The sequence below is a fragment of the Apus apus genome, chromosome 3, assembly GCF_020740795.1.
Source record: "Apus apus isolate bApuApu2 chromosome 3, bApuApu2.pri.cur, whole genome shotgun sequence".
NCBI classification, from domain to species: domain Eukaryota; kingdom Metazoa; phylum Chordata; class Aves; order Apodiformes; family Apodidae; genus Apus; species Apus apus.
This window is the reverse complement of record NC_067284.1, coordinates 29,799,418-29,813,646: the sequence shown is the minus strand read 5'-3', so window position 1 is coordinate 29,813,646 and position 14,229 is coordinate 29,799,418. Positions and strand designations below refer to the sequence as shown.

At 39.1% G+C, this 14,229-nt stretch overlaps 1 protein-coding gene across 2 annotated transcripts in view; it reads left to right on the top strand.

The window, feature by feature from the left end:
* Positions 1-14,229, top strand: part of EIPR1 (EARP complex and GARP complex interacting protein 1) — a 106,780-nt gene that overhangs the window by 3,096 nt on the left and 89,455 nt on the right. For both annotated transcript variants that reach the window (XM_051613957.1, XM_051613956.1), the window contains exon 2: positions 9,763-9,846. In XM_051613957.1, the coding sequence (XP_051469917.1) occupies positions 9,763-9,846 (84 nt within the window). The remainder of the gene's footprint in view (positions 1-9,762; positions 9,847-14,229) is intronic.

Genomic DNA, 14,229 nt, shown 5'->3' with positions numbered 1-14,229 from the left:
AATTGAGGCCTGAGTGATGTGGCTGTGGATCATTATGAGGAATACAGGGCAACAGCAGTATCACAGAATATGCTGAGTTGGAAGGCACCTATCAGGATCATTGAGTCCAACTCCTATCCCTATGTAGGGCATCCCTAGAATCACACCATGTGCCTGAGAGCATCATCCAAATGCTTCTTGAACTCAGGCAGGTTTGGTGCTGTGACCACTTCCCTGGGGAGCTTGTTCCAGTGCTCAGCCACCCTCTGGGTGAAAAACCTTTTCCTGATATACAACCTAAACCTCCCCTAATTCAGCTTCCTGCCAATTCCCTGAGTTCTGTCATTGGTCACAGGAGTGAAGAGGTCAGTACCTGCCCCATCTCTTCCCCTTGTGAGGAAGCCATGGACTGCAATGAGGTCACCCCTCAGCCTCCTCCAAGCTGAATAATCCAAGTGTCCTTAACCACTCCTCATAAAACATCCCATCCAGACCCTTCACCATCCTCATGGCTCTCCTTTGGACACTTTCCAATAGCTTGGTGTCCTTTTTATATTGTGGTGCCCAAAACTGAGCGCAGTACTCAAGGTGAGGCCGCATCAGTGCAGAGTAGAGTGGGGCAATTGCCTCCCTTGACTGGCTGGCAATGCTATGCTTGATGCACCCCAGGACATGGTTGGCCCTCCTGGCTGCTGGGGCACACCGCTGGCTCATACTCAGTTTGCCATCAATCAGGATTCCCAGGTCTCTCTCCACTGCACTGCTCTCCAGCCACTCATTCCCTAGTATATACTTACCACCAGGGTTGCCCAGTTCCAGGTGCAGAATCCAGCACTTACCCTTGTTAAACTTCGTGTGGTTGGTGACTGCCCATCTCTAACCTGTCGAGGTCTCTTCAAGGCCTGCCTGCCCTCGAGGGAGTTGACAGCTCCTCCCAGTTTTGTATTATCAGCAAACTTGCTTAGAATTCTTTCAAATCTTGCATCCAAGTCATTGATGAAGATGTTGAACAGGATTTGGCCTGGGATGGAGCCTTGCAAGACCCTGCTAGTGACAGGTTGCCAAGCCTGATGTTACGCTATTCATTATCACTCTCTGTGCTCAACCTGTGAGCCAGTTGTTCACCCATCGTATGGTGCGCTTGTCCAGCTGTATGCTGGACTTTTTGTCCAAGAGAATACTATGAGAGACAGTATCAAAAAGGTTTGCTCAAGTCCAGAAATACTACATCCACTGGCTTCCCTTTATCAAGTAGGTGGGTTGCCTTGTCATAAAAATAAATTAATTTTGACAAACAGGACTTAGTTGCAGAACATTCCCATGGTTATTGCTCTAAAAGGAGCCTTGGTAGATTTCACCAATATTCTGAGTTAGGAGAATGCAGTAAATGGGGTCCCAAAGGTGCTCTTTTTTGTTAGTGAAATTATATGCTGCCTATTTTCCAGTGTAGAGTTGACCTGTATTTACTGTCTAATCTGCACTTCACAGTATATTTACCCTGTATTGAATAGGATTAATTTCCAATGTTTTATAATTTTCCCCATCCTATTATTTGAGAGTTTAAACAATGATGTTTTGTATAAGCACTACTGAATATTTGGAAATACTGTATTTGCCTTAGATTAGCTTGACTGGATGATGCTTGTATCCTTGGAAATGAGCTTTGTGACAGGTACTTTCCAGGATAGGTACTTGGCTCATCTGCATGGTGATTCCTGGGGTAACAGTCTACATCTTGCTTGTTGACAAGCATGCAGAAGCTAGCCAGCATCATGGTGGCAGGGAGAAGGAACATTTCCTGTGCCAGACAGTGGTAATTATGGAGTATTTGTTTGGCACTTGTAATAGATTTTAGGGATACCACAGTACTAAGCTGAATTTCAGCATGCCAGACATGTTCATAGAATCACAGAATGGTTTGGGTTGGAAGGGACCTTAAAGATCATCTAGATCCAAACCCCCTGCATGGGCAGGGACACCTCCCTCTACATCAGGTTGCTCAGAGCCCCATCCAACCTGGCCTTGAACGCTTTCAGGGATGGGGCTTCCACAACTTCCCTGGGCAACCTGTGCCAGTGCTTCACCACCCTCACACTAAAGATGTTACATGTCAAAAGTACGTAGGCTTGCAAGGGAGAAGCATAACAAGCAGGAGGGAAGGACAGTAGGAAGGCTGCTGGCTGACCGCAGGACCTTAGTGCACACAGTCACCTCCAGCTGCACCCTGAGATGGGGTCTGGCTGGCGCAGGCTTAAAAAAAGTGCACTAATGCTTTGTCAGAGTTTGCGTACTGCATTGTAGTCATGTCGTATTTCTTGAATAAGCTGTATTGGGCCCGTGCTGTGTTGTCAGTTAGTTGTTAACAGGTTTTATGAATCTGAACAGAGGCTATTGATTTTTAGGACTACTTTACTTCTTTGCAAGAGTAAGGTGAAACTTAATTTCCCCAAAGCCAAATGTGACTTCTTAGAATATGAATCTTAAAGCAGTGCAAAATACCAACTGAAATAGACTGGTCACAGGTCTCATACAATGTGTTTACATGTATATCAGTATGCATTGAGAATAGCTCAATTGACCTACCTTTGATGGAGTCAAAAGCAAGTATAGATTTATTAGAAGGAGGGGGGAAAGCGGACTTTGTAGGAAGGTGTGTGTCACTTGTGCAGTTCCCAGGGAAACACATGCTGCCTCTCAGTCTCAGCTGTTCTCCCTGTTAGGGGAGTGGATCAGGTGTGGAGCCTATAGCTCCTATTAGCAGGGGAGTTCTCTTACCTGGGAGGGCTCTTGTGGCCTGAACAGAATGCAGAGAGTAACTTTGATACAGATTTAGAGATGTCTTTGGAAGATTTATTTTGAAAATTGAATTGGTTAAAGAAACTGAAAATGTCTTAGTAAAACTCCTAGGTTTTGTCTCAGTCTTTCTTTTCTAAGGTTAGTTGCCAGTGGATTTTAAATCCTGTGGATTTTAATCCGGACTGTGTGTGTATACTCAGTTTTCCTGTATGCCTCTCTCTTCAGGACCCTTATTGAGGGCACCATTTCAGTTGGGTGAACTTCTTATGGAACTTTATTCTAAAACAGTTAGGTTTAAAGTTTTACTGGACAGGGGGGTACTGTGGGGGGGAAGGTAGATAAGTGTAAACTAATCTGTTAATTAATCCCCCAAAGATCCACTTAATGGATGAAGTGGATCAGGTGGAAGATCTTTTAGGACCCTCAAGCAGTTAGCAGGGTTTTGGTAATATGATGTATGGTACAGAGTAGTGACAATATGAAGATACAATCATGTGAGCTTGAAGAAAATACTGAAAGATTATTTTTAACATTAGGGTTCATGATAAATTAACAGTGTGAAGGAAGGATTTCTAAGGATGATCGTGCCAGGCAAGGCCTTATGTGAGGGTTACTTTTGTTGCTGTGAGGGTTTATAGAATCTGTCAGCCTTTGCAATAGGGTCAGTAGTGAGAATTCTTGTGCTATGGAAAACTTGGAGAAAGCAGCTGTCTGAGAGCACTGGTCACCTGTGTATGTGTGCTGCTGGCCTCTTCACTGATAGAGTCACTGGAATTTATTGCTGACAATGATAGACGGTCTTCTACTGTGTTGGGTGAAACAAGGCTGTCCTACTTAAGTAAAGATCAAAGTGTACCTACTTGAAAATCGAAATTATATGAGAAGGAAAAAATAATATTAATCATATGACCAGCCTGGGGCTTCTCTGAGAAGGTGAGGAACTTGTATTTTGCCTCCAGAATGAGACATAACCAAAGCCAGCCCTTCAGCCCCTGCTCCCCCCAAAGAAGCAGTATACTATTTCTCGTTTTCAGCATAAGCAGATGGTCAAATAACTCTAAATTCAGACTTGGGAACTGCAAGCCAAATACTGTGTCCTTTACCATTTGTATTGCAAGTTTACTGCTTAGTACAGATTAATTCTATGAATTTCAAATGATACATGTTGCAGAAACTCTGTTGATTGTATTTGTTGTTTGATTGATGTGCCCAAGGAAGTTATGGATGCCCCCTCCCTGGAAGTGTTCAAGGCCAGGTTGAACAAGACTTTGAGCAACCTGGTCTCGTGAAAGATGTCTCTGCCCATGCAGAGGGGTTGGAACTAGATGATCTTTAAGGTCCCTTCCCACCCAAACCATTCTGTGATTAAATGTAATATATATATTCAAATGCTGGGGTCAATGTGTGTTTTGTTTGCTGTTATCAAACCAGTGCCATGCATCAGCAAGACAAAATAATGTATTGAAGAAGTACTGATCTTATTTTTCTTCTGCCCACTAAACAGTAACAGTCTAAAAAAGTAATTTTATATAATTGGCTGGTATTTGAAGAGACATGGAGAGGGAAAGTTTCAGGGGAGCTGATGACCAATGTGTAGAGATTCAGTGCATTGCAGTTTCATAACACACAATTTCAGCCAACCTTCTTTATTTTTTTGAGGTTTGTTATTGTGTTCATCTGGATCATCTCTTGCTGTTGTAAAGGTCCTGCAGGCTCTCTCCTATTTCTCTCTTGAAGGTTTTTATTATCCTGCAGGTGGTCTAAATTGTCAGGGTAAGGTAGAAAGTGGTCTTCACACAACATCGCACAGAGCTTAGTGTAGACGTTGACACGGTGCCATGTTGTCAGTCTTTCTGCATTCTGGCACAGTGATTGCAGTTTCTTCTGCTTAATCTTTATACTGCTGTTTGTCATGTTTGTATTCTAGGGTTTTTCATGCCCTTTGCACAGCGTAAATAAATGTCTATTTTTGCAGTGGTTTTGCAGTTTGGTCTTTGTCCCTTTCCTTTACGTGTGATGTGTTTAAGGACCTGTTTCTAAGACAAGGGAGCAACTTGCTTATGTGGTGTCAAATCCTTGTCTCAATTCAGTATGAGTCTGTTATTCTTTTGACCATAATTACTGTGTATGCAGTGGGATCTGTTAAGCATGTGTGCCTGACAGGAATAACTTTTGAGTGACTGTGTTACCCCTGATTGAGTACATCTGTGGGATTTTTTTTAGTAGGAATTTGATCAAGTCTGCTCAAGCCTGCCTTTGATTCCTTACAGTTTGTGGCAGTTTTTTGTTTGGTGGGGTTTTTTTGTGGGTTGTTTTTTTTTAATTATTATTGTTGGTTGTGGTTTTTTTTTTGTTTGGGTTGACTTATCTAATAGGTAGCTGCAATTGTTCCCCCATTGCCATCACTGGGTTAAAAAGATTGGTCGTGTTCCCTGTATCTTGTCTCGTGGAAACAAGACTACGTAAACTTCTGGGAGCATCCTACTAACTTCCTTTTGAGTCAATATTTGTTTGGTGGTTGTTTGGGTTTTTTGGTGTTTTTCTTCTCAAATTAGATTCAATAGATGAGGTTGTTCAGGGTCCTTGTCCCCTGACTTTTTAGTATTTTCATGGTTGATTAATTCCACAACATAGATGACCATGCTGCTCCAGTGGTTGACTGCCATTACAGTGATTTTTTTTTTTTTCTTAGTGTCTACATTGAATTTTACTATGTTGCAAAAGAGGTTCATTGTCTCGTGTTGCTGGACACCTCGGAGCTGTCTTCTCTATATTCTCCCTTTAGATAGTTTAAACTAATCCACTGTTTGTTTCTTTGTTCTGTTTCTCTTTGCAGGTTAAACAGAGGAGTCCTCCATGTTTCACTTTAATGGTAGAGTTAGAATGAAAATGGACTGGGAAAGGGCGGGCAGTAAGTGCTGCTGCTGAAGGAGTTAAAGTAGTTTGCTAAACAAATATCCTTTCATTTTGAGTTAGTGAAGGAAATTGAAGCACAAAATGTCTAACCAAAGAAGTGATGCAGTCAGAGAATCAGTGTGGACATCTGTGCAGCAGTGCACAGGCATGTTGCTTTGTCTCTAATTAATCCCTCAATGCACATAATAAAGGGAAGACTTGTCTTCTGGTAATGGGGTAGGCAATGTTTGCTTTCTGTTATAAATGCTCTAGTTACAGTTTCCATGGTAGGAATAGTAGCAGGATAAAAAGTTTCCCATATAATTTATTACCTACGTATTTACATATTGGGAAGGGGTGTGAATTCTGAAATCTGAGATGTTCCATCTGCAGTGGGAAATGCTAACACAGGATTTTGATCATGTATAAACCAACTAAATAATTTAAGTTTTTATTTTCCAGTAAAACTTCCTACACTCAGCTTTCTGTGAATCATTATCACCCTCACCCCTCTCTTCTTGATCTCTGTTCCTCCAAAGTGGTGGTGGTCTTCACTATGGGATTAGTGTTATTTTCTTTCTTCTGTGGTATAGTGTAGTCAAAGTTCATGCAGAATTTCTGCTTCTTCTACTAAAAGCATGGCAGCTGTGCTATCTTGGGAACAGATGATGCATTGTGAATGCTTCTTTAATTTTTATTTTTGCATGCATATGGCTGTTTCTCTCTAGGTATGTAATTTATGGCTCTCTGAAGTACTTCAGGATGCAGTAAATGAAAATGCCTTTTTGTTATGTTTGCTTGTCCAGATTCTATTTCCCTTACCCATATGGAACTTCAGTGTGACCATTACTGTAGGCCATTCAGTTTTGTATTTCTGTTTAAGTATGAATATATATCTTGGTTTAGAAAGTTTTTTAAAAAGAGTATTTGAGTTTTACTTGTACTGTAGCAGGCCACTATGTTTTGTTGTTGTTGTTTGGTTCTTTGTTGTTTTGGTTTGTTTTTTTTCAGGGGGTATTTTTTTGGCTTTTAAGTAAAAAGAAGTCTCTTGAATGTGGCATGTGGGACCTAGTATTTCTCATTAGCACGTTAAATGTATTGAAGTATTTGAGCATATGCATTATTCCTTACACTGGATCCCTCAGGTATTTTTCCCTTCCTTTCTGCATAAGCCCTAACTTTTCTGCAAATTGATTTTTTATTCACCTTGAAAGATTGAAAGATTCAGTGTGAGTCAGAGTGTCTTGCCCTATGAGGTACAGAGTACTAGTCAGGAGTGCCTTTGGGGCATGGTGATGCTATTTGCTGCATCTCTGCAATAGTCGCTCAGCATCTGTTGTCATCCATAGGATATATTTTTTTCTGAAAACACAGGGATGACTTTGTAGTTGTTGCATTCTTTTAGTTTTCTGTTTTGTGATGGTGTGCAACACAAACAGAATAAATGAGAATTGGGGAAGCTACAAACTATTACACGGAATAAATAAATGCACTTTGAAAAGCCTGTAACGAGGAGTGATTTGTTCAGATTCCTTGGCAGACTTGTATGGTATTTAGAAGTATTTGGTGTTCGCTTTCCAAAGACAGGATTTCCTTTGTGTTAGCAGAGTGGAATTTTGGCTGTGCTTTTATAAACTTTCTTCTAGACTGTTAAAATATTTTGTTAGAGCATCAGTCACAATGAAGTTGCCTTTGTATCGCTACTATTTTATAGAACTGCCTGATTCATTTCCTCATAGAGCTGTTGATGAATATGAAATTTGGACATGTAACCAAAAAGGTTCTTTGTGAGTCATGATGTTTCAATGTTTGTTGGCTAATGATTTTTTCCCTAATCATAAGCTTTCTTTAAAAATTATTTAATTGTATATGTTGCGTTGTCTAGAAGAATCAGTTAAGTGGGGCTGTGCTATGACTGTGACTAAGGATGACTTAGCATCTTTCAGATGTGTGTTCTGAGTATTTTCTATGCATCACAGCCATTTATACTTCAATATCTTGGTTAGTAAACTCTTTTTGGGGCTATATGCAGTTTAGTGTTCTGTGCATGCTGACTTCTATTAAAAATAATAAGCTCTATTGGTCTAAATTAATCTATTCATTATATTAAGCTTTTTGCTAGCTGCAGTCATGAGGCAAGATGCTTTGTGAAAGATGTTATTTGCAACCTGCTCTGACAGGTTACAGTACAAGATGACAAACTTAAGGCACTCTTCTTGATGTTGACAGCACTCCAAATTAAAGTTATGTAGTTCATCACAAGGGGTACTCAGTGTCCTCATCATCTGTTGACATAACTTGTGTTTCTCTAAAAGTAATTCAAAGCAGGCAAAATTAGACCTATCTTCCTGCAGGAGACAACTAAAGTCCATTGTATTGTTATTTCTGTTATGAATCAGCTTTTTATTTATGAACACTTGCTGAGTTTGAACCTTGTATGCTATGGATATTGTAGTCTTTTATGACAGAGAATAAAAAATACTATGTTTCTTGTTGTGAAATGTGTTCAAATATGTTTCTCAGGCCTTTGATTATTTTTTATTTCCCTGGCAAAAAGGGAAAGTAATTTAAAATACTTTAACGAAGAGATTGAGAAGCTGATTACATAAATGTTACCATGTATTGACATTATTTTGGGGACTTTGTGTATAACACGATGGATTTTTTTGAAAGCAGAATAATATGAGCTACTCAAAAGGCTTTCAAGGGGGTGAAGCCCCCCTTTATTTCTTTATTTTACTGAAGATCCTGGCAGTCTCCTGCTCTATTTGACTTAGAGAAATAACAGAAACTTGCTTGATTGAAAGTGATACATAGCTGCGGGCTTATTTCTAGTGTTTTCTTAAAAAATAATTGAAAGTAGATCTGAAATAAAAAGGAGCTCTTGCCAATGATCTGCAAATACAAACTGTTCAAAAAAAACCAAAAAACAAAAAAGCTGTTTTGCAATCATATTGGTGAGCTTTAGTGGTTTCTGTCAATTGGAAACACTGGTTAGGCTTGTTGATAAGTGCTGCGTAAATAGGAGAATACAAACAAACCAGTATGATTTCACACTTATCTCTGATCTGCATATGAGTAGGTTGGGAACACAAACTACTTACTGAATCATGTTCTCTAGTGCTTTTTTTTTTCTCAAAAAACTGTTACACTACTAGCCTATACTTAGCTCATTGCATTTTTTTTTAACTTTTAATGCTCAGTTGTAAGCAAAATATTACACTGTCTGAATCAATCATTTCAAATGCAAGATAAGGAGTATTCGTTCTGTGGGAGCTCAGAGCTTATTCTGAAAAATTCATTGGTTCTTATTGTTACTGCCAGACAAGGGCTTGGATTGTTTTGCTTTATTTAAGAAAAATCAAATCTCTTCAATTTGCTATTCTAGAACTAAATTGTCCTAAATTTATTGTATTAATAGAGTCATAAAATGGTTTAGGTTGAAGGGACCTTAAAGATCATCTAATTCAACCTGCCTTGGGTTGAGGGGACACCAGGTTGCTCAAAACCCCATCCAGCCTGGCGTTGAACACTTCCAGGGATGGGGCATCCACAGCCTCCCTGGGCAACATCTTCCAGTGTCTCACCACCCTCATAATGAAGAATTTCCTTCTAATGTCTAACCTTAATCCACCATCTTAAAATTTAAAGCCATTACCCCTTATCCTATCACTACATGCTCTTGTAAAATGTCCCTCCACAGCTTTCCTGTAGGCCCCCTTCAGGTCCTAGAAGGTCACTATAAGGTCTCCCCAAAGCCTTCTCTTCTCTGGGCTGAACAACCCCAACTTTCTTAGCCTGTCCTCTTCATGACCCACTCTGGAATCTCTCCAGCAGGAGTTTTGAAGAACTGCTATAATATTGAATAGTATGCTGTAATGAAGGCCAGATAGAGTATTTAGTACTTGTATGTTCCACACACCTCCCAATTCTAAGAAGCCGTACAAAATACATATTAACCAAAATAGACATAAAGGGCAGGAAGATTGTAAGAATTTAATGCTTACTTATAATTGATTCATAAGCTTCAAGATTTTTGCTGAAATTAATGGATTGTACTAATTGGACTTTCCTGGTTTTCTTCTTCCCTAGGCACGAGCTTTAACGCCTCAGACAGCAGAAACGGATGCAATAAGATTTTTGGTTGGAACGCAGTCTCTTAGATATGATAATCAGGTAATTTTTCTGTCAAACGTCAGTTGTAATTTTTTTCCTTTTTTTTTTTAAACCTTCTAATAGTATTCCTCCTCCTTTACCCCCTTGTTGAATTTGTACACTAAGTGATAGTCCAGTTGAAGACTTCTGTGAGTAAAATGTAAAGATACTGATAACACATGTGGGAGAATGAAAGCTGTATTTTCTGAAAATTAAATTGGTCTTCTACATTGTGTGACTAAATCAGATTGGTTTAGTAAAGGAACTGCCGTATTTTTGTTAAAATCTATCGATTCTCTGGAGCTATCTCTAAACTACAGAAGAGATGCAAAGTAAAACAAGTGTCTTAAGCCTTGATTGCCACAAATGGCACTCCTGGTATGTGCACGGTTCTATGAAGCTTCATAAACTATTTCTCATTATTAATTATTGGCAATCAGCCATGTCCTTTCTGATAGTAAGTTTAACAGTAATTTAAACTAAAATACCTTTTGTGGCTCAGTTTCTATGGGCTGTTTCTTCTGAGGTTAAGGGTACAATGCTTCTAATTGTACAGCAATTTGAATTTTTGTGACTAAATGTCACGGAAAAAAGATATCAAGGCCAGGAGAGTTAGGAAACTGTACTGCATACAGGTGGCAAGGCTTTGGTAGTAGCAGGGCTGCTGCAGTGGTGGCCTCCGTGAGAAGTGGCCAGGAATTGCCCATGCCAGGCATGGCTATTTCCAGTGAACCAGCCACAGGACAGAGCTGAGAAAGTCAGCCTGGTAGAACCTCTCTGAAAACATTTAAGAAAGGGGAGAAAATGCTGAATGGAAGGAGGAGGAGGGAACAAAGAAAGAAACAGTGAAGGAGAAGACAGAGGTAAGGCTAAGGTTAGGAAGAACAGAGGTGATCCATGGGGGAGCAGGTATCCGCTGCAGCCTGTGGAGCACCTGCGCCGGAGCAGGTGAATGTTCCTGAAAGGAGCCATGGGCCATGTAGACCCTACGCTGGACCAAAGGAAAAGAGTAAGGTGGAAAGAGTGTCAGAGAGAAAATACTGTGTACTGACCATAACCACCACGGCCCAGTACCCCGCTGCACTGCTTGGAAGGGGTTAGAGGAGCCTAGAGTGAAGTTAAGCTTGGGAAATGGGGGAGGGACGGTGCTTGTTTAAGATCAGTCTTTTTCTTTCCCACTACCCAAATTAGTAATTACATTTTTAAAATTGTAATTAATTAATTTACCCAAGTCAAGCCTGTTTTGTCCACAATGGTAATTGGTAAGCAATCTCCCTGTCTTTAACTTGGCCCATGGTCTTTCTCATTCCTTTTCTTTCTGTTTTCTCCTCTTCTCCTGCTTGGGGGGAAATCAGGTGGCTGGGAGGGAGTCTGGCTGTTAGCCAAGGCTAACACCTGTCATAGAAGCCACCAGAATGGATACAGTCATCAACTTCTCTGAAACTGGTCTGTAACGGACTGCACAAATGAACACAACAATAGCTCTGGGACATGTGAGATGTCAATTCCCAGCAATGTTTTGAGTTTGTTACTCAGTCATGCTGGATGAGGCTCAAGGCAAAAAATATTGAAAGGTGTAAGGGGGATTCCATTTCTTTACATTTCAGGTAGTAGTTATGAGACCAGTCACTAAAGAGGTGGCAGACAAACTTAATTAAAAATGAATATGCACAATTATATTTTTGATTGTGCTGTCTCAGATGTTCTTTAGACATTTGGTTATAATGTGGTTTCTGCTGTGGTTTCTAGGTGTTGGGTTTTTATTTGGTTTTTTGTTTGTTTGTTTCACTTTTTGGTTCAGCTAACTAAATAAAATGCAAAATTGTAGCTGGAAAATGATTCTCACTTATCAGTTCATATTCCATCACATCTGCAGTATTTTAGATGTTCTGATTTAGGTAAGCTGATTTGATTTATACTTTTTATTTTAGAAAGATTTACACATATTTCAACTTTATGGAGTATGCTTTTATTTTTCCAATGAGTAACATTAATAATAGAAATGCAGGACATTTCCTGGGGTACTAACAAATGTTTGGGGGTTATTTGCCTTCAGCTGTGCCTCAAGCCGTCAGCGTCTCTCAGCTAGTTGCTAATCCCCAAGAAGCGCCCTAGGCCTCAAGTCATTATTGCTTAATTCAGCAGTAGGTTCTCTAGATTTGCTTAAACTTTTTCAGTTACCTAACCTAACTTGTTATTTGTTTTGCAACCTCTAGTGCTTGACCAAGTACTGCACAGTGAGAGGTTTCTTACGCAGTGCTGTCATGTTCAGAACATGTCTTCTGGTTATGGCCAGGTGTAGTGCAAATGGAAGAGCAGTAGTTGTACAGCTAGCATGGTAGCTTCTGCCTAATTGGGGTTTGTTGCTGTAGGAGGCAATTTAGGCATCCATAGGAGATCTGGTGAATATCTTTTGCAATTAAGACTAAAATTTCAAAGCAAAGGAAAATATTTAAGATTTTTATGTTCTGTCAATATTTGAGATTAAGTGTGTAGCACTTGGCATTTGTTCCTCATAATTTGCTGTAAATTATTTAATAGTTTCTTTTTGATGCAAGATCTGTGTTCTCCACAGTGTACTCCTAGAACTTTTGTTCTCAGTACTTTCATTGTTGCTAAACTGTGGGGTTTTATACTGTTCTTAGTTTGCTTTTTCTGGATGCTTTGGAAGCAGGTAATGGAAGTAAACATCGCTTATTCTGTTCTGATCTCTCTCATTCTCAGAACTCTTAAGTTATTTTCAGTCTTATGTTTCAGAACCCAAAATACTTACTTTAATGAGTTACCTTAATGCATGGAATTATGTAGTCACAAAGCATGGCATTGGTTAAACTTAAACAGTTCCCAGTCTCTGCTGCCCATGAGTGTTTGATGAAGAAAATCAGTTATGGAGATTGCCTAATTGAAGAAAAATATATTTTGCATTGAAATGGATTAGTTTTAGTCCCTTCCTTAGTAATTTCTTTAGAAATTAGTAATTCCTCCAGTTTTTGAGGAGAACTAAGTAGTTATTTATTCTAATTCAAATCTTACTGTGTTTTCCTCAGTATTTAGGCTTGTGTTCAATGGGAATTTTTCCTAGTCTAATGAGTGCAGATTAGTAACTCCTTTGTGTAGTTACTGGTAATAAAACCAGTCACTTGTAGAAGGTTTTTTCCACAAGGGTCGTGTTCCACAAGAGCTGTGATTACATGTCTCATTAACCATTACACTACAGTCATATTGAGAAAGTTCTCTGTGTGGACTTAGCTTACTTATACTTACTGTTTTCTGTATCCTTGTCTATGGAGTCCATATTCTGCACACTAATCCATGGTAAAGCTAATTTCTACAATGCATCAAGAAAAGTTAGAAAGATCAGGATTCAGGAACTGAAGGATAACATTTCACAGCAGTGAAATTTGTCATGTTCTGTCAGTTATTTTATTTCTTTCTGCAAATATTTTTCTTCATGGCATCACACTGATGCAGTATTTTGTTCTAGTAGAATCATCATCATCAAATTGTTTGGATTGGAAGGGACCTTGAAGATCTAGTTCCAACCCTTCTGTGTGGGCAGGGACACATGCCACTAGACCAGGTTGCTTAAAGCTCCATAGTACATTTTCTGTGAAAATCCTTTTGTCCTTAGTATTTAGTGAAGACACTATTCCATATGATAAATACACTTTATAAGGTATTCAAAGCAACATGATTAACATGATCATTAGCAGAAAACATTAGAGGAACTTTTGCAGTTCTTTCTCTTCCTTGTTCACCCAACTTTGCCAATGAATTTTTAATGACCCTACAGTTCTGTAAAACTTGTGGGCTTTATACTCTTTATTAGTTCACTGTTGAGCTGAGTGGAATTAGTCCCATGAGTGAAGTTACTTTTGTATGTTGTGTCAGGCTCTTAATTTCTTCCATTTGTGAGGCAACTACAGAAAAACAACTAACTAAAAATAGGGAGAAAAATGAGAGCAACACAGTCCTATTTAAAAAAACACACATCAAAAAGCAAACAAAAAAACCTCTGCAACAAACAAAAATCAAAATTACAAAAAGCAAAGCTAGCTGTATGTCTTTTAAAAATTTTATCTAGATATTTAAACATTACTGCTTTTCTTCATCCTTCAGTTCAACATTTTATTTTTCCATATAGTAAAAAAAGTATTGTGGATTCATATCTTAGTACAGATAGTGGGATTGCTGAAGTGAACTCTCTAAAAGTTTCTTACTGAGTTTACAGTGTTAGTTTGAAATTAGGTTTTTCCCCTCTCTCCCCTTGTTTCTTAGTAGGATGTTTGAATTCAATGACTTGGATACAGAATTGGTGCAGACATTTAGACTAAGGATTGCAATGTTGTTATTTCTGTTCATTGCTATAAGAAATGTTCAATTGCAATACGAGTGGCTTATTTA